At 36.5% G+C, this 21733-nt stretch overlaps 1 protein-coding gene across 1 annotated transcript in view; it reads left to right on the forward strand.

The window, feature by feature from the left end:
• The window catches only part of rptor (regulatory associated protein of MTOR, complex 1), a 190049-nt gene that overhangs the window by 121789 nt on the left and 46527 nt on the right, over window positions 1-21733 (forward strand). The window contains exons 18-22 of the mRNA XM_048180091.1: window positions 544-699; window positions 10425-10543; window positions 16348-16451; window positions 16768-16984; window positions 18776-18886. Coding sequence (XP_048036048.1) covers window positions 544-699; window positions 10425-10543; window positions 16348-16451; window positions 16768-16984; window positions 18776-18886 — 707 coding nt within the window. The remainder of the gene's footprint in view (window positions 1-543; window positions 700-10424; window positions 10544-16347; window positions 16452-16767; window positions 16985-18775; window positions 18887-21733) is intronic.

The following is a 21733-nucleotide window of genomic DNA, read 5'->3' on the forward strand; positions in this document are numbered from 1 at the left end:
GTGCTGTTATCGTTATAGTTGTGGTGTGGACTCTGCTAATCTTTCATATTTAGAACAATTTTTAGAACTATATAGTTATTGTTATTGTCCTTGGTGTGAACGAGCCTTTAGTAATTAGTATTAATGTAAATACAGTCAATTATGCTTTTTGATGAAAATTGTCTTCAAAATCATAAATCTTTCACAAATTACTCACACTCATGTTGTTCTAATTTCTTACCTGAATCTTTATTTCATTCATCTTTATTTTGTTTCTTTCTTTCTAGCTTTTTTTTTTTTTCTTCTTCAACACAAGGACTTGCTTTAGGACCTTTTACTTGCATTAGTTAGCTTAGTAGTGGTATTGAAATTGGTATCAAGATTTGTAAAATTTCTTAGATATCTGAAATGTTGGTACTTTAACAAGCTTATTTCCAGCAAAAATGAACTATACTATGATTATGTATTAGTTTAAAATAAAGTTACTCATATTGTGAAATAATATTTTGGTCATATCACCCATCCTTATTCCCAACAATGCTTATGTTTATATGTGTTTTCTAGGTGGTCCAGCAGCATTCTCTCCAGGGAACCTGAGCACCAGTAGCAGTGCCAGCAGTACTCTAGGCAGCCCTGATAATGATGAATACCTTCTCTCCTTTGAAACCATCGACAAGATGAGGAGAGTCAGCTCATACTCTTCCTTAAATTCTCTTATTGGTGAGATTTTCAGCAACAACCATGGGCTAGACCTTCATCAGATATTTTGTAAATGTCTCTCTGTCATTTTGTAAATGTCTCTCTGAATAGACCAAGTGCCTTTTTAATTGACAGCTCTTGAATAGACCAAATGTCATAAGACACAGAGAAGTGTGTTTTGTAGGGTTTTTTCTTTTTTCTTTTTTTAATTTTTACTGTAAGTCAGCACTTTTGACCTCTAAACAGTCTTTAATGTTCTGATTTTTGGCTAGTACAGTACTCTGAAGAGTGTGTAATTGTAACGCAGGAAGTGCAGCTTTTATTAAATGAAACAATAATCCCCTGACACGTAGAAGAACCAGGAAACACAGGAATAAGGAAATCAGGAAACACATGAACAAAACCATCGATAAATCCAGTAAAGACAAACCCCGACCAAGAACAAGGAAAACACAAGGGTTTAAATACACAAGGGATAAATGTCAAACAAGACACACTTGGAAACAATCAGGGACTAAATCAAGAGGGAAAATTACAAACTGACAACACAACTAAAGCAAGAAACAGAAAAGCACTAAAGCACTAAACAGAGAAAAAGCATACTAAAAGCCACCACAAATCTAAAACACAGAGAACAGAAACTATAACAGTAATGGTGAATGAACTGTATTTAGTGATATCTATTTAGGTCAATGCAGCAGTCATTGTTTATTTAGTAATATAGACCTACATATACTTCAAATACCCACACATATTGCAAAACCTAAAAATTACACATAGATCTGTTACTTAAAGGTGCCCTAGAATCAAAAAATTAATTTACCTTGGCATAGTTGAATAACAAGAGTTCAGTACATGGAAATGACATACAGTGAGTCTCAGACACCATTGTTTCCTCTTTCTTGTGTAAATCTCATTTGTTTAAAAGACCTCCGTAGAACAGGCGAATCTCAACATAACACTGACTGTTACGTAACAGTTGGGATCATTAATATGTATGACCCCAATATTTGCATATGCCAGCCCATGTTCAAGGCATTAGACAAGGGCAGCCAGTATTAACATCTGGAGCGGCACAGCTGAATCATCAGACTAGGTAAGCAAACAAGAACAATAGCGAAAAATGGCAGATGGAGCAATAATAACTGACATGATCCATGATTACATGATATTTTTAGTGATATTTGTAAATTGTCTTTATAAATGTTTCGTTAGCATGTTGCTAATGTTAAATGTGGTTAAAGTTACCATCGTTTCTTACTGTATTCACGGAGACAAGAGAGCCATCACTATTTTCATTTTTAAACACTTGCAGTCTGTATAATGCATAAACACAACCTCTTTATAAATCTCTCCAACAGTGTGTAATGTTAGCTTTAGCCACGAAGCACAGCCTCAAACTCATTCAGAATCAAATGTAAACATCCAAATAAATACTATACTCACATGATCCGACGCATACATGCAGTATGCATGACGAACATCTTGTAAAGATCCATTTGAGGGTTATATTAGCTTTGTGAACTTTGTAAATGCACTGTATTATAGACGAGAGCTCCGGGGGCAGGGAGCACGTGATTTAAAGGGGCCGCAGCGTGAATCGTTGCATAGTTAATGATGCCCCAAAATAGGCAGTTAAAAAAATTTATTAAAAAAATCTATGGGGTATTTTGAGCTGAAACTTCACAGACACATTCAGGGGACACCTTAGACTTATATTACATCTTGTAAAAACTGGTTCTAGGGCACCTTTAAAACAGAAATTACCATATTAATGCAATAACTATTGAAAAATCTGTTTGCCATATTACAGTTCCATATCACTTCACCAGATTATTTCAGTTATCTCAAAAGGTCCTTACAACCTACAACATCAAATGAACCAAAACCCACATAGACACTAGTTGCGTCCCAAACGACGCACTATACACTATTCACTTATACTCTATGTGCTTATGTACTATGTACTCATCCATGTAGTGTGTGAATTTTATGAGGTTATTTTGTCATTCAGCATCGGAGTCTGATAGCTCCTCCCCCTCCCCTACGTATTAAAAGCTGTGACAGTTAAGTGCATGAAGTAGGGCTGGACGATTAATCAAAAAGTAATCAAAATTGAAATTGAGAACCTCTAACCGATGTAATTTTACCATGTCGGTTATTTTGGATTTTTAATCCTGTTATTACTTTCCCCTTAAAAACATACTACCGCGTGTGTAGTCACGTGACCCTGCCCCGTCCAGTCAGCTCCATGGAAGCAACACGGAGGCAAACTCAAACGCCGAGTCAACAAACACAAATAGCGTAAGATCCCCAAAGTGAGATTACTTTTGGTTGTGTCCTCACGAAAGTTTGTCAATTGCATGTGTTTTAACGCTTGCCAGTTTTGAACATTCAAGCGTTTTTAGACCATCTGATGTGTATCAATATATTGAGCTACTGCACTGATGCATTGTGGTGAACACTCATACAGACAGTAGCTTGCACATCACATGAAGATCGCGCATACAGAGAGGAGTGCAGAAACTCGTTGTCAATGCTGACCTGTGATTTATCATTAAAGTAGAAACTCAAAAGCTTTATAGCAAATATTTTTCTACTTTTGAAGTAACTATTTACGACTCACAGCTTCACAATTAATAGAGAGATGGTATGACTAATTCACACACGCAATCACTCTCTCATTAAAGTGTCGTCAAACCCCCCCTGTTTTAGCATGGTCGTTCACACCTTAGAGCTGAAAAAGTAAGGTGAAAAAGTGAGAAAATGGGCATGTAAAGCTCTGGAAAAGTGGAAGTGTAAGGGGGGAAGAGGGGAGAGAACAACCAATAAAACACAGACCTACAAAACACTCATTATACAGAATAATGAATATTAATATATGAGCACGGAGAAAAATTACAAACTCCCAAGCACAAGGGAGAAATGTGCAAGAATATTTAAAAGTGCTAATAATATTTTCATTACGTTTACGAGCACTACAGTCTCATGATAAACAACACATAGTTTAACAGAGAAAGAATAAAGACATAGTTACTTTTTTGTCCATTCTTCTTTGAATTTTCAGTCTAAATCATTCTTTTGTGTATCAGAATAATCGTGTCGTCGCATTCAGACACCACTGTATCGGTGTCCAGTTTGCACATATATTTCTTGTGAAATATATCTATAAAAACTTTAAACATGTATACTTTATACTGTATATGATCTATAATCCACGTGGCAAGTGTTGTTAAACTGTAAATTAAATGCATTATCCGGGTATTTAAAGTGCACTTTTTCTTTTTGGAATTTTCTGTGTGAAAACTCTACTCACACTATTTATACTTAAAAACTTCATAGAATAGTGCATAAGTATGCAAAGTGGGACGCACCTCTAACTAAGCAAACAAATATGACAATCAGTATGATAAAAATGACAATGTCAATGCTTTTTATCACTAAATTACTTTTGATTATCTATGCAATGCACGCTTTCTCATGCTCTCTGTCTCTGTACAGAGACACGCTCGCACACAGACTGAAACACATGCACAGAAACTACGTGAGGTTTGTCAGTAGCAAACCAATGTCACTTTTTTTGAAGCAGTTAAACTTAGTTTCACTATTAAGACATTGCTCCGAAAACTGTTGAGAGTCACACAGGCTCAGGTAATTCACACACTCTCTCTCTCTCTCTCTCTCTCTCTCTCTCTCTCTCTCTCTCTCTCTCTCTTTCTCTCTCCCAAATAACTGCATTAGTCTGCATATTATTGGCTCAGGCCTCTGTTATGGCACCATCTGTGTTTGTATGAAACAGAGAAAGAGTCTGCAGTGTGATTCAAGAGACATAAAAGAAGCAACATCTTCAGATACCCGGATGAGTGGTCTGTTATACAGCTTTGCTGTTGACGACGGCCATTATCAGGGAATAACAGACCTCAGAATGTTGCGGCTGACCAATCAGAATCAAGTATAAGAGAGCAGTTTAAATCACCTCATGACAACCTTAATAAATATTCACCGATCAGACATAACATTATGACCACTGACAGGTGAAGTGAATAACACTGATTATCTCTTCATCATGGCACCTGTTAGTGGGTGGGATATATTAGGCAGCAAGTGAACATTTTGTCCTCAAAGTTGATGTGTTAGAAGCAGGAAAAATGGGCAAGCATAAGGATTTGAGCGAGTTTGACCAGGGCCAAATTGTGATGGCTAGATGACTGGGGTCAGAGCATCTCCAAAACTGTAGTCCTTGTGAGGTGTTCCCGGTGTGCAGAGGACAGTATCTATTAAAAGTGCTCCAAGGAAGAAACCGTGGTGAACCGGCAAACAGGGTCATGGACAGCCAAGGCTCATTGATGCACGTGGGGAGCGAAGGCTGGCCCATGTGGTTCGATCCAACAGACGAGCTGCTGCAGTTAAAATTGCTCAAGAAGTTAATGTTTGTTCCAACAGAAAGGTGTTGGAATACACAGTGCATCACAGTTTGTTGCATATGGGGCTGCATAGCCGCAGACTAGTCAGGGTGCTCATGCTGACCCCTGCCCACTGCCGAAAGCGGCAATAGTGGGCACGTGAGCATCAGAACTGGCCCATGGAGCAATGGAAGAAGGTGACCTGGTCTAATGAATCACATTTTCTTTTGCATCATGTGGATGGCTGGGTGTGTGTGCATTGCTTACCTGAGGAACACATGGCACCAGGATGCACTATGGGAAGAAGGCAAGCAGTATGATGCTTTGGGCAATGTTCTGCTGGGAAACCTTGGGTCCTGCCATCCATGTGGATGTTACTTTGACACGTACCACCTACCTAAGCGTTGTTGCAGACCATGTACACCCTTTCATGGAAACGGTATTCTCTGGTGGCTGTGGCCTCTTTCAGCAGGACAATGCGCCCTGCCATAAAGCAAAAGTGGTTCAGGAATGGTTTGAGGAGCACAACAACGAGTTTGAGGTGTTGACTTGTCCTCCAAATTCCCCAGATCTCAATCTAAATGAGCATCTGTGGGATGTGTTGAACAAACAAGTCCAATCCATGGAGGCTCCACCTCGCAACTTACAGGAATTAAAGGATCTGCTGCTAACATCTTGGTGCCAGATACCACAGCACACCTTCTAGTGGAAGTCCATGCCTCGACGGGTCAGGGCTGTTTTGGCAGCAAAAGGGGGACCAACACAATATTAGGAAGGTAGTAATGTTATGCCTGATCGGTGTACACAAAAATCAAACACAACAGCCAAACAGAACTAACAATGTAAATGTCAACGAAACAATGCCATACTTGAAATGTAAAACCTGCTGGTTATTGTCAATATTCCATGATGTAAATTGTCCCTCCAGTGACACTGAAACATCTTGAACCCAGTCATGACCAAATTTCTTAGTAAATTTATTTGTAAATTTCTTGTAATATCACATAATTGAGCAAATGTTTAGACCCATTTTATTTGTCTGTAAGAGATGCTGGTTTTGCACTTTGCCACACACCACTTTTTAGAACACTTCTAATCTGTGATTTATTAATCTCACTATAATCTTATAATTTTATACAGACATGCTGGTTCTTCAATCTTTGTTCATTTATGGCATCTGCGGACAAAGCTGATAAATAGTTAAATCAAGAGAGCATAAAACTCAAAATTCCTCCACAGCAGAATTTTGCTCATTTATTTTAATGTTATTTCAACATATGGATCCTCTAAATGGAAGTAGTTGAGTCTCATCAATCAAACCTGCTGTAAAAGCTCTTTCTCTCTCTCTCTCTCTCTCTCTCTCTCAATTCAATTTTCAATTCAATTCAATTCAGTTGGGCTTTATTGGCATGACTGTGTTATGATACAATGTTGCCAAAGCAATAAACATGTAATAGGTTATACAGGTATAGATTGATAATTAAATAAAATAAAAGGAAGAAGAGAAAAAAGAAATATATATACATGCATGGCTATATTGTATATGTTATCATATAATTTAACAAGTGGTTAAAAAAAACAACAAAAAAAACATGGTAAATAAATACAGAGAGCAGTAATGAGATTGAAAAGAAAAAGAAAAAAAAAATGAAAGGAGAGGGTTTATTCTTTGTCCCTCATAATATGACAGGAGGACACATACTCTGCTGCCAGGTAGACACACTTCTCTTTCTCTCCTAAAATATAACAAAGTTTCTCAATGTGGTTTGCTTGTTGGAATTCAGGTAGAATTTGACCAATTTGGGTGAAATATGTTTCTCTAATATTATTATATTTGCTGCACTGTGTAAGGAAATGTAGTTCATCTTCCACGACTCCATCGGAGCAGTTTGAACAGAGTCTCTCTCTCTCTCTCTCTCTCTCTCTCTCTCTCTCTCTCTCTCTCTCTCTCTCTCTCTCTCACTCTCTCTCTCACTCTCTCACACTCTCTCACTCTTTGTTTATCTGACATTTATGTTTTGCTCTGGTCAGCCCCTTGGTTCAGGTTCAGATATTTTATATTGTTACTTTTGTCATTGTGAGGCCAAATTGAAGCTTCATTCCAAAACACAGTGAGCTTCCTACTGCATACATAGACAGCTGTCTTCTATGGCACCATCCTAACTAAAATTTTTTGGTACACTGTACATAGGCAGAAGTTCTGTGTCATAAAAATAGCTTTCCACACACAAAGCACATAAGAGACTCTTGAAAGGATATTGCATTTGTGAAAAAATGGCTACACATTCCCTATCAGTATTAAGCCCAGTTTATGGACATTTTCGCAACTTACTGCTTCTAAAAGCATTTTGATCTGCACATTCAGACTGTTATCATATCTGATTCCATTATATTTCAATCAATTTCACTTTTCTCTGTCTTATTCAATCATTACCTTTTACCTCCTGTCAACCCATCATTTCCTTATATCCTTCTTTTCCTCTACCTTGGTTTTTTATATAATCTGTGACTAATGCATTTAAAGTATGAAGTCCTTACTCAACCTCCAGGAGCGACTGTGCTTTGCATACAGAAATCGGTAGTCAGGCAATGCAGGAAAAGGAGTGCTAGCACAGCAGAGTCCAGGGTTCAAAGCACCTTCCAGTTACCATGGTTACTGCTGGATTCAGGGTGTCTTTTATAGCAGGTGGTGTTGTGCTTGAAGTGAAGTTGCAGAATATACCACAACTTATAAAAGGTAAAATAATTTAACTAGGAGTGTCATCTGAATACAGTATTAATATAGTACAGTTCAGTACATAGAAATATAAGGAATATTTTAAAAAATCAGTTCTGGACAAGATATGAAATAGATTTCTTTGAATAGATGTTAATAGATATTCACCTGTTAGATATTGTTTTCTTAATGGAGGCATTTAGAACAATGAAGATTTAAAATGTATTCCTCCCTAGCATTAATATCTGGCATGGAACACTGTGTCAAAGCTTTACAAAATAGTTTTTATAAAGAATAATAGCAATCATGAATGAATGGACAAGTCATGAAAAAATTTACATTTTTTGCCAAAACCTGATGCAAATCCAACCCAACAACGTATTGACTTGTAAAACCACTTTCTGTAATTTTTATTCAATATTTTATTAAAAATTTGATTTTTTTTTTTTTTTCTGAGCGAAGGTTAATTTGCAATTAATTGTGGCTATTTTGATTAATTAATCAGCATATCAAGTAGTTCATTAGATTATGAAGTGACTATAAATGTTTAAGCAATTAAAAGCCTTAATTATGGATCTTTAGTCTGATCTTTTAAGTTACACCTAGCTTATGGTCAGTAAAATACTTGTTTCATTTTGCTCATATACACATTTCTCAGTGCTGATGCATGGAAAGTGTGCTAGAGCTTTTAATGTTCCCTGGAGTAGTATGTTTAACACTGGAATAATATCATAATATGCTATGATACACAATCTGCTATGGTTAGGAAAATGTTTTGTCAGTGTTATAAACCTTTAACTTCATTATTGTGTCCATTTCTTAGTGTGTTTTGAAACTGTGGCAGGTTGTGACAGCACACCACTGCAGTCCTGCTGAATATTTCATGCCCATCTGTAGAAAATTATGGCTCTGTTTACATCGGCCAATAAAAATAAAGGAGTGTGACAGAACCCCGCCCCATCCCATAATATACTCTCACTTTCTCCACTGGTGACTTTGGTTGTTGAATTCTCTTAGCTGCAAAAATTATTAGTTATGTTTTTGAATTATTGAAAATTACTACTAATTTCAGTTAAAATTGCTTAAAATCATCATTTAGAGTGCTGGTCAGAATATAGTTATTATATTATTATATATATTAGCTTTCAGTTAATTTAACATCTGCACTCCGTACCTGCTGTTATTGTTTGGATAAAGAAAAGTGCACAAAGAGAAAGCGAGGTGGAGGAGGTGTCCCTAGAGACTGTGTTCATGAAGTGCTTTGGATTGTGCATGCGTTAAGATGGCAGACACACTATGCATGCCAATGATGAGGGGCTCCATTCTCACACAGCACCACAGGGAAAGCACACAGTCTTTCTGCATTACAAATATGCTCGTCTGCCTGATGGTCTCTTGACGTTCACTCACACTTCTACATGCGCTCCACCACCAGATATGCTCATCCGGTTGATAGGATAGTTAGCAGTCATGCACACATTGCAGATGTGCCCTGTCTCATAATAAGGTGAGGATGGCACCTCTACTTAATTGAAGGAATTTGTGTTTTGATCACCTGAGTTGTGCAGAGCAGGATGAGCTAGTGACTGAGGGATGACATGCTGCAAGAGACGATAGAATGAAAATGCATGAGAATTGAGAGAAAAAGAGAAAGAAGAAAAAACACAAAAGACTGCAGTTGCCGGTTCACTCCAGGGACAGGAGAGAAAATGTCAGATTGAAATCAATGTGTTCCCACAGCTGTTTACTGTTTCTGAAATCACATAATTTCCAGACCAGTCAATGACATCCTGATAATGGCAATGGCAGCTTCTAATGAAAGATGGATGAGATCTACTCATTACTTTTGTGTAATCGATAGTTCTCTTTTTATTGGTACAGGGAGGTGAAGTAATTAGTGACCTTAATGACTGCACAGGATATTCCGTTTCTGTACAGTTATATCTGTTTCTTTTTCTTGAATGTATTGACAAAATCATGAACAACTTTAACTGTCCTGTATAAACGGGTGTGAGTGAATAATACAGAATGTCTTCTGTATTTGAAGAGTTCAGATGCAAAAGCCTCTAAGTGCCATCCAAAATTTTCTTCTAAAATTAGCATTTTTATCAAGCTTGCATGTTTATGTTCAGTTAATTCACTTTAATGGCAATGAAAATGACCTATTAATTGCAATTAAAGTGAAATTACTGAAACTAAACATACGAGCTTGATAAAAATGCTCATTTTAGAAGAAAATTTCAGACGGCACTTAGAGGCTTTTGCATCTGAACTCTTCATTTGTTTATTCTCTGCAAAATTCTGATTGAAATTGCTGTAATAGTGCCATAATATTGCTGATTTATGATTCTATGCAAATCATAATACCCTGGTATTTTCGTAACTATCATAGCATATGGAAATGTTAATCATTAAGTAGTATGAAATAAAAGTACCACTCTATTGTCATCCGATAACATCACTGTGCAATGCTACAGCGGCAGTACTTTTTTTGTAAGGAATATCCCAGGGAGGATCTGAACTTCAGTTTAACTCTACTGAGTTGTTTCTGCACAAATTCTCATTAATTGCACCAAATACACAATTCCTTTATTTAAAATTAAACAAAATGTGTTTTCTCTTTTCAGGAGTGTCTTTTAACAGTGTATATACTCAGATTTGGAGGGTGTTACTGCATCTTGCAGCTGATCCATTTCCAGATGTCTCTGATCTGGCCATGAAGGTTCTCAACAGCATCGCATACAAGGTACAGACAGACCTGGGATCCTCCTTACACCTGCCCCATTTTACTGTGCTCACATATTTATACCTGCTACATCTGCTTATATTTATATTTGTGACCCGTGCTGGCAAATTGAGTTGGAAATGCACACGGGCTAATTACAAGCTACAGGCAAAACAAGTCAAAAATGTTGATTTTGGTCAAATTTGAGGTTTCGCAACAAGAACAGAATGACTCTTGTGGTGACTCTTTTGTGGTGCTGGTCCTTCAAGAGTCACTCTCAATCTATCTGGCTACAAAGCATATATTAAAAAAAAAAAAGTCTTCATTGTATTTTACAACACTTCAGCTTGTGATTCTTATTAGGTGGGGGTCATTTTTCAGGATTCTTTACCTAACTTAAGTCTCTGAGATCTTGACACCTTGCACTTCTGGAGACTCCAGGTAGGTTGCAGTTCTGGAAAATGGTGGCGCTGGAGTGTTCCTGATGGTTTCACACTTATTTCTTCACCTTAATTCTTAATTCTTTTGCAGTTAACATGTGTCTTTTCTTCTCCACCTGTTTTTGTCTGACCCTGCTGACACTGTCCAATGGTCTTGCCTTAATGGTCTTGCAGTTTCTAGTATTGTATTAGTGTTGCATCCTTCTCATGGGCATTTCATTTTTTTTTTACTTTTCAGTCTGAGTTAAATCTCTTTTTTGGCTCATTTTATCTGTAAAAGAAAATGTACCTAATAATTATGCACACCTGAATATATAAGGCGTATATCATTTCCAGCCTCCATGAACAATTATATATCACTTATAAATGATTAAATACAAAATTAATAGTAGTTATTAAGATTAATGTGGTAAAATAATTCTGCATGCACTGTATTGCTCAAAACCAATATAATTTTCTTTCTTCAATGGAACAAAAACATTGTTTTTAAGAAAGTTCACGCTGCTCTCTTCCAAATAATGAAAGTGGATGGAGATGGAGGATTGTCAAACACCATGAAAATAGTCCATACATCTTTGTATAACTGTAATTTAAGTTGTTATATAACTCTTTTTGAATCTTACAGAACAAAGAAAGTTGTACAGGTTCTGAAAATAATGCGCAAATAGCAAATGCGATTAAAAGGAAACTGCTCCCTATGGCCTAGTAATGTGAGCAGCAGCTCTGAGAGGCAGCCGTAAGTTAAGGTAATAACCACCGCTCACTTCTGTCTCTCAGTATCTGCTGTGCAAGCCATGTCAGTCCCCTGCTGAGGCTCCTCATCAATGGCCTATGGGTCCCTACCCGCATGTTGCACAGCGTTAGCACATAACACTCCACTAATGAATTAGCCTGAGCTGAAAGAGCACTACACTATTCCACTCACCAACTGTTCATCTTCTATATGGTGCATCCAGTGTATCTAGATAAAACTCGTGACACTACTAACTTAACTACATTTTCAGTTGCTGTTTTCAAAATAGTGTAACTTGTCCAGTTACAAAATACATTTTCCAACATGTAGCAGCATATCAGGTGTTTTTAAGATTCACATTGTTGTTTATGTAGCTTTACTTTCAAGAAAACTGAGGGAATATTCAAACGCACTTTTAGTCTGATTAATTCTAGTCAGTTGTTTTGTCCTAAATGAATCTCTTTCTCATACGTTTCATTGTCCGATTCATTTTCGATTTGTTCAAAATGTAAATGAACAGATAAAAAAAAGATTCTCAAATATTTAGTTAACTTGCTGTTCATTGCTACGTATTCAACTGAAGATATTTTTTGGTGCATTCTGTATAAATTGATAAGTTTTAGGCTTGTTTTCATACTTATAACTAGTGTCTATAAATCAGCAATTTTATATTGTATCATCGTACCCAAGGGCGTAGATTTGGTTTCAACATTGGGGGGGTTGAGCGTTGGTATGCTGCCTGTTATTTTTTTTTAATAAAAAAAAAAAAAATCTGTTTATGTGTAGCATTATTGGATAATTTATTTATTCTCTATCTATCTATCTATCTATCTATCTATCTATCTATCTATCTATCTATCTATCTATCTATCTATCTATCTATCTATCTATCTATCTATCTATCTATCTATCTATCTATCTATCTATCTATCTATCTATCTATCTATCATAACTTTATGGAATTTATCTATAACCATTCATCAAATTCTAACATAACGGAGTGATTCTAAAAAGAAAGAAATTATGTTAAATATTGAAACTGCCAGTAGGTGGCAGCGATTCGACGTTTTATTGAGTGAGCTACTTAAATCGTTCATTCAAGCCAATTCGTTCAAAAGTCAGATTAATTAAGGAAGAAAACAAACACCGATGTGAATACTTTTGTCACTGATAATTATTGAAAAATGAATTAATAAAACAGACGGCTGTTTTGGTAACTGGTTACAGTTACACTGATAGTTAGATGGCTAAATTGCAATGGATTAGTAAGCTAAAATATGTGTGGAGTGTACCTAGCTATTACAATGTTTTCATACCTCCTTCTCAGTACATGCTTTATTCTTTTTAACGTCCCTCTTTGAACAAAAGTTTAATGTAGTCAGCTGGGCAACGGTTCTCTTCATTTTTTGGTGCTACCCCTGCTCTCCATTCAAACATTAGAGCTCCACTCGCGTTGTTTTGGTGAAAGTGCAACGCGCATTGGTTGGGTATTACCAATCGGTTCAATGGAAGGGGGGTACTTTTTTGAGTAATTTATTATGAAAAACTCATATTCGATTAGAAACAAAATTACTGTTACTTAAAATAAATGAATTATACATATGTTAGTATAGATCTACTGTGATTTTCATGTTGAAATATTGGGGGGGTTGTAACTGATGGATTTGAATATTGGGGGGGTTACCTCCCCCCCCCACCCCGCAAACTACGCCCCTGATCGTACCTTTTTTGTTGTTTTTTTTATTTATTTTTTTATTTGCTGTGCTATGCACTGAAGTAGCAGAACTATCTTCAATGTTGGTAGGTCCTTTGTGTAACTTTGTATGTAATTCTGTTTACATAATAAAGAATAGCATCTTTAAATTGAGTTGATAATAGCTTCACAGGCTACACTTTCAAAGTGCTTCATTTTTAGACATTTAACTTAACTACATTAACTTAACAACAGTGGAATATACTTTATATGGCCACATTTTTTGGTTACCGTTCATGTGAGTTCATGTAAGTTCATGTAAGTTCATATGAATTTTGAGGAAAACATCTTCCAGAATTTACTCTAAAAATCTACTTTCATGACTGCCATATGCATCACCTTAGAGGTGACTTCAAATGTGGTTCTCGGGGGTATGTGAAACTTCACTAATCAGTAGATTTGTCCTCACATCTCTTTCGAGCTGGGGTTTTTGATTTCCAGAAAACACTCCCACTTCATCATATATCACATTAGATATCGTAAGAAAGCTGTAGGGAGACTTCGGAAAATTAAGTTACTGCAGACTTGCTTTTCTGCTTTAACTAAATCTCTTCTTTTCATCTTGTGTACATCATGCTGGGCTATGGGCAATTTCAATCTTTTTAAGTTGAAGCTTTAAAGTGTCTGTATAATCTCTTGTTACATGGTTCAAACTGGAAAGAGGGGAGGGGTAAACAAACTCCCAAAAATCATCTGACAAAGTATTGGACACTCTGGCTTGATTTGTTTGCATCATGTCTACATCAGCTTGAGCCCGATTGCAGCCAAATGACTAACAATAGCTTCTAGTTTTTTTTAACCATGGTTTTGAAAGGTTTTTTTTATTTATTTATTTATTTATTTTTATTTTTATTTTTTATGGCAGCTTTATGAGCTTCATGCTTTAATGTAAAACCTTAATAAATCTTGTTTTTTTGTTTTTTCCTCTCTCTCTCTCTCTCTCTCTCTCTCTCTCTCTCTTTTGTTTGAGCTAGACACTGATTGATGTTAAAAAGACCATGATTGCAGAACTTTTGGAGGTTGTTTGAGCAAAGGGTCATGTTGTAAATTTCAAATAATCAGACACAGCTTGTTTTGTCTTTGACCTTTCTTAAGTTCCGGAGCAGCAGGTGACAATGAGTGCCAATTTGTCACGCTGACATTTGTGCAGTGATACTCAGATAGACCTGCTGAGTCCAATCAGTGCAAAATAACACACACGCCTCTGTCAGAGCCTGTTCTGACTTACCCAGACATTTACTTATACTAGGATTCAAAAACAGTATATACTTCATTGGTGTTGAAGTGCATCTCCTTAAGCATGTAGAAAGGCAATACACCAGCATTAAGAGTGATACACTACTACAATATAACACTGCATCTTGTATAACACAGACCTCTTTGTTGTCTTGCAGTAATGTTTGTGTTTCAATAAAGTCTTAAAAAGAACCCTCAGAAACTTCTATTGCACGTTGAGTTGTAAGCAATATTAGGCAAAAAAAAGTCACCTTTTGCATTTTTTGAACTTGCGATTTAGGACAGAAGTGCATACAAATAACATTTTGTAACTTATCTAGGATCTGATTTTTCATGTTTACATTTCTTTAAATGTATTGAAACTCAATTCCACTTAAGAATCAAGTAAGAAAATTATATTTTATTTTTCATTGATTATGTTCAGTGTACAAACATAGTGTTGTTACCCTTACCCTCTATACACTGAGATGCCCCAGCTTTTATCGTTCTCACCAGTAAATAATACAAGAAATTTTGATTTGGAGTAAAACATTTGTGCAAACTAAATAATTAAAAAGTAACAGATATCAGCTGTTCCATCAACTATTGAGCTACCTATAGAGACAGCATTTGGGGGCAACGTCGATGCACTTACAACACATGGCTGTTCCAAAAGATAAGCATCTTAATTATGATGCTTCCTAAGCTAAGTGCATTGTTTTAGCCAAATTTTAAGGCAGCATCACATATATCCTTTGTGCACAGGACAATACCAAAATGGATTGTGACAAGCTTGGTCAAATATAATAATAATAATATTAATATTAATAATAATAATAATAATAATAATGTAAAAAAATAACCCTCTGATTAAAAATCAAACTGTATTGAAGTAAATTTTAAGTTGTTACTAGTTCAATTACAGGACATATTCGCTACACGTGTATTGTAAACAGCCTTTTGCGATGCATCACTTCAGCAGACATCTACAGTTTTAGGATACTGCCTATATGCGGTAGGTAGATTTTGTCTCCTTTTTATAGAGGTTGTTCAGCTGTAAATAAGAAAATAATATCTTTTCTCTCTCGATATTCATATCTGTTTTTCTTTTTTAACGTAATGAATCTGTGGGACAGAAACTCTAGCATTTGAATCTTTGATCTGCTGCCCAAACACACAATAACTTTATTTCTGTCTACTCAGTCATGATGAATCTGTCTCTCTCTCACACTTCCCTGTAGGCTTTAGCATAAAAATCAGATTAGACCATCTCTCCAGATGGTGATGAGAGGATAGGATTGTTAACTAGATTTTGATGAAGCAGATAAGTCAACAAAAGCGTTGTTTCCTTTTCTTTCTTTTTTTTACCCTTTTAGGTTGCGATTAGAGTTATGAGGAAGAGTTTTGCTGTTGCTTTTGTCTCTAGGATTACAGCTCAAACAGACTTGCATTCTCTATATTTGCATACATTAACTGTATTGTATTTTACTTGCAGTCATACAGGGCCACCAGAAATAATTTTTGTTTTAGCGCTTAGCTATCAAACCTTGAAATGTAGCCATCCACAGTAGCCACCGGTGGTAGATAAAAATGTTTCTGCTTTTGATGGAATCAGAACCAGGATGCACAATTTTATACTACATTGTTATAAAACATCCGCATTCTACACTGCTTCTCACATCAGGCCACCATGAATGCTCGCACACAGAGGATTCTGGACTCAGGTTCCTTGACCCAATCAGCACCTGCTAGCCCCACCAGCAAAGGAACTCTCATACATCAAGCAGGGTGAGTTACTCACACTTAAATATGTATTTAATTTGTTTAAAATCAGCAGCAGGACCATATAGTCACCTGGAATGATTTAGATTTTTTAAATAACAGGTGAAAAAGCAGAATGTAATAGCTTGCGCTTCTGTTATTTTACTCTACTTTGCATCTATTAAACAGCATCCTTTTCTTTTTGGGATATGTTTAGTGGCTGTGGCTATTAATTTTAACATGCAGCAAATTTTATTTTAACATGCAGCATTGCAGTGCATGCTGACCCTGTTCTTTTGCAGCACATTAATCTGTGTTATGGCCCTGCTTGTTGGTGTTGTAGTGCTTCCCACAGATCCAAACGCTCTTCATCTCCCTCCAGCGGATCTCCTCCCATGCCTGGTGCCTCCAGCTCCAGTCTCACCAATGAAGTGCCCAAACCACCGGTCCGGGAGGCACCGCCCAATCGGCCACCATACACACCGACTTTGGGTGGTCAGGCGCCCCACTCGCAGCAGTTCCCACGCACCAGGAAGATGTTTGACAAAGGCCCTGATCAGGTACAGCAGTGATATTAGTTTCCCCACAGATTCTTCTCCATCCTTCTGTGTTGTTTATTTGCCATGTCAAATGATTATTTAAGAAAAACAGTTTTTTAGCTTTTCATATTTTGTGGCAGCCTTGTTTGTGGTTTAGACCAACAGTAGACCTTAGTTTTAGCTACTTTGTGAGGTTATATCAATGAAACTAAGCCTTGTGCCCCAGGCTTTGGATGTCTTCAGTATTCATTTTTTGAGGGCAAAAAGCCTTCATTAGATGGCTAGAAGCTCAGTCGTCTACAGTTAAAGTTATTGTCTCTCAGAAGTATAAGAAGCCCATAAGACACAAAATAAAGATTTGGATGAGAGAGAGAGAGAGAGAGAGAGAGAGAGAGAGAGAGAGAGAGAGAGATTACAGTAGAAAAAGACATGCTGCATTGTTTCTTAAATGTTAGCAAACTAGTAACTAGTAAAATGCAGATTAATATTCAGCAAGGATGCATTAGTTGGTCAAAAGTGACAGTAAATACATTTACAATGTTATTTCAAATAAATGCTGTTCTTTTAAACTTCCTAATCATCAAATAATCTTGAAAAAAATAGACATGGTTTCCATGAAAATATTAAACAGCACAACTGTTTTCAACATAAATATTTAATGCCCAAGTTTTTCTTAAGAGGGATCTGTTATGCCCCTTTTTAGAAGATGTAATGTAAATCTCAGATGTCCCCAGAATGTATTTGTGAAGTTTCAGCTCAAAATGCCCCACAGATCATTTATTATACCATGTTGTGAATGCCCATTTTTGAGTGGAAGGAAAAATGTACTGTTTTTGTGCATGTATCTTTAAATGCATATGAGCTGCTGCCCCCACCCCACTTTCAAGATGAGGGCGAAGCCTGTATAGCTCATGCCTCAGAATAATACACTACCACTCTTGTTTGGTTTTGATTATCATCTATATAGGTGTCACACTCACATGACATTGCAGTTCTTGAAACATCACATGAAAGTTTATTATCTGCATGCGTTTTAAATCCATATCAGTCTAAACTTCTGATGATACACATACGAAGCACACGCACAGAGAGCTGGATGTCAGGCAGCGCGTCCTGTGAGTATTAAACTAAGTTCTCTTTCACGTGTTATTGCGCTTAAACTGTCAAATACACACAAGGTTATGTCAAAAACAGACACGGCTCACATAAACAGTCGGTTATGTCTGTAAACTTAAACAGCAAGTGAAGAAATCGCATGTGTATATTACATACCTACTGCTGTATATTCTGTTAATATGAATCAAACAACAAAAGAAAAACAGAAAATCACTCACTGCTCTTGATTGAATTAACTTTAGTAGCTTTTATAAGAATACATTTCTTACTTGAATTCTGCTGTTAATTGCTCTGGTGAGGAGATAAGCTTGGCAGGCTATGTACAGTTCACTGAGTCTCTATGCAAATAGGGCAGAGTTTGTCATCAGTCATGGGCTGGGCCTAGGCATTTTGTGATGTCACAAAAGGTAGAATCTGCAAACAGCTTGTACTGAGACACTGCTTATGATTTATGGGGATGAAAAAAAGAGGAGTGGGAGGATTTTTACCATTAAAGGGTGGTTGTGTACACCCACTACTGACAAACATTTATGTTCAAACACTATGTAAAAGTGAATTTTGCTTAATAGGTCCCTTTAGTTAGTAAATAGTTGTGTAGAAAGTAGGATATAGCACAGTCAGTAAGACCTGATCACCCTGTGAGTGTTTATGTGGTGATTCCGTTACATATTGTCATTTGTCTGATGTTTTCCTCAGACTGCTGAGGATGGAGATGAGACAGCTGCTCACAGGAGCTTCATCAGTGTGAGTCTGCAGACAGGTCTTTGCGACTGGAGTGCCAAATACTTCGCTCAGCCAGTCATGAAGGTGAGTGCTTCATGGATTAGAGGTGAAATCGAATTAATTTACTTATAAATCAAACAAATTCAGTTAATGAATTGACTTGAAATCATTACATAAGATCTATTCAGGCTTAAACACATTATTTTAGCAATTCAATTTTAAATATTAGTAAATGGATGTGAAAGAGTTGGACCCCACTTTTAATATTATCAAAAAACAATCTGCCTAAAGTGAAGGTCTCAGGACTGTGATCTTCTGGGGCCTGATATATATATAAATGCACAAAATGGCCATTTGAAAATATGCGTGCATAGTTTTCCACACACATATTGGGATTTATAACAAATAAACTTGCTGTAATTATGTGCTCACCGTCCACGCACTCTAGACCAGGGGTTCATTACTTTGCTTGCACCGGTTAATGAGTGCATATGCATTGGCCTAGAGCAGGGATGGCGAACTCCCGTCCTGGAGAGCCACTGTCCTGCAGAGTTTTGCTTCAACCCTAATCAAACACACCTGAACAAGCTAATCAATGTCTGAAGTGTTACTAGAAAGCTACAGGCAGGTGAGTTTTTTTATCAGGGTTAGAGCTGAACTCAGCAGGACTGTGGCTCTCCAGGATCAGAGTTCATCACCCCTAAGTAAACAAAATAGCCTTAAACTCGGATTTCCATTTGACACACATTCGTATTAAATATGCCACTCTCATTAATGGTGAACTCTCAAATTGTATTAAATTTAAGATTTTTTTTAAGGAATATTTATGAATTTAAATAGAATTTTTTTTGTAATGAATGTGTTTTTAAAACACTTTTACTGTGGAATGTTATGTTTTAATGACAGAGGAAATTGCTTGGCCCATGATAATTATGCTTTATATGGTATTCTAAATAGCAAAAAATACTTTCATGCATATAATGTTAAATAATGCACTCTTGAATCTGATTAAGATGGCCTAGAAACATAGGCAGTATAATGGCAGATACTCACAGACTCTTTGGGTGGTCCAACGGGCTATAGCTCTGATGACACAGTACTGTACAACTGTTGCCACACCACATGCAGGTGTGCCGTTTTGTTTGCAGGCAGACAGTAGCCTAATTTATAACACCTTTCGCAGTCTTCCAAGCATTATGAAAATGCCTATTTGAAGGAAACACTAAGATTTACACATTTTTTACACATTAAAATATGTGAGGCACTGATATCAGAGAATTGTTAGACTGCAAAATAAGTATCTGTTCAGTTTCCAGTAACAATTATCTAAACATTCTAAAATAGATGTTTATTTTATTGTCAAATCTGCATGGATTAGTTTTGTTAAAACCAATAAAAAATTATTTTGCCAATAGGAATGAATGAGAATAATTCTTCTTTGAAAATTTTCTCTGAAAAGTATTATATAGCCGCAGTTTTGGCAAATGTACTTTGCTTTATGGATATTTTAATATCTTTATTTTAAACAAGACAGAAGGATGCTGAATGATTTTTAGCTATGTAATGTGATGGCACAAACAGCATTTACAGTGAGTCTATCTCATATTATCCTATAGTGTCTTTAAACACAGTAGTAAGATATCACATGGATTGAAATATGCATATGGAAATTTTATGCAGATGAGGATATGTGTAGTAAAACTAGGCATTGTAAGCTCCATATATGGTTATTTTGGGAGAAGGGGTGGGGAGGAGGGGAGGAGGGGAGGAGGGGAGAAGGGGTGGGGGATCCATGTGCACACAAGGGGGAGAAGGGGTGAGGGATCCATGTACACACAATCTTCTGCTGATTAGGATTTCTAAAGGGAATTTTAGAAAACATTAAATAAACAAAACAGAAAACAAACAATATTTAACTAAAACAAGGAAACAAATTAATAAAACTTGGTCACCAATTAATAAGTCACAGGAACAAATTTTAAATAATTTTCTATACTGTTTTTGGAGGGAAATATGCAAACTTGTTTCAAACATGGCAAAATGGCATTTTAAAATCCTTATGCACCCTGATTATGCACCTTAAACACAGTAGTAAGATATCACATGGATTGAAACATGCATATGTAAATTTCATGACCCAAAGTTATGCTACTTTTTCTGTTGCCGTGGTGATGGCATGACATTTCTTCAACCGTTTCTCTTTATTCAAAAAGAGAAAACCCTTTCTGTCTGTTCCCAGCCAAACTAGAACTTCATTGTCCCCAGAGGGGACTTTCTAACATACAGAAGTGCTGCTGCTGCACTACTCGGAGTGTTATTCCATAAACCAATATTTAAATATATGTCTGCATGTGTGATTGACTCCTTTGATGCCATGCTTTACTACAGGGCTATTCGATACTATTCTTTTTATATTACCCTTTCCACTGTGAATTCAGTTTATGCATTTGCATATAGTCAAAACACAAAAGACAATCATACTACCATGTTATTTAGGCATGTACCATGTAAATTCCATGGTGTATAAAAATGTTAGTCAATCAGGACCATGGTATTATCATCTAATACCACCACTGCAACACATCACCACCACAGTATTACAGTTTAGTGTGTGTGTGTGTTTTTTTGTTTTTTTTTCATTGTCTTCTGTAATTATCATATACAAATGAAAATATTTGTGAATGTGTGTGTTTGTGTTTTGTGTCCAGTCCTGAGGCAGTATAATGCAATCCCATCAGTATGTGATCAGTGAGGAACACACACAGCCTGTGGCACAGTGCTGAGAGTAATACCTCATGTTTACTGCGAGAGAACAAGACACATTAATAATCAATAATGTGTGGGAGACAAAACAACATAAAACATCAAGAAAGTAGCATATACAACCCAAGAATGAATATATATCAACTTCTCCCGATTGTATTTACATTG

The sequence above is a fragment of the Megalobrama amblycephala genome, unplaced genomic scaffold (genome assembly GCF_018812025.1).
Source record: "Megalobrama amblycephala isolate DHTTF-2021 unplaced genomic scaffold, ASM1881202v1 scaffold424, whole genome shotgun sequence".
Classification (NCBI taxonomy): Eukaryota; Metazoa; Chordata; class Actinopteri; order Cypriniformes; family Xenocyprididae; genus Megalobrama; species Megalobrama amblycephala.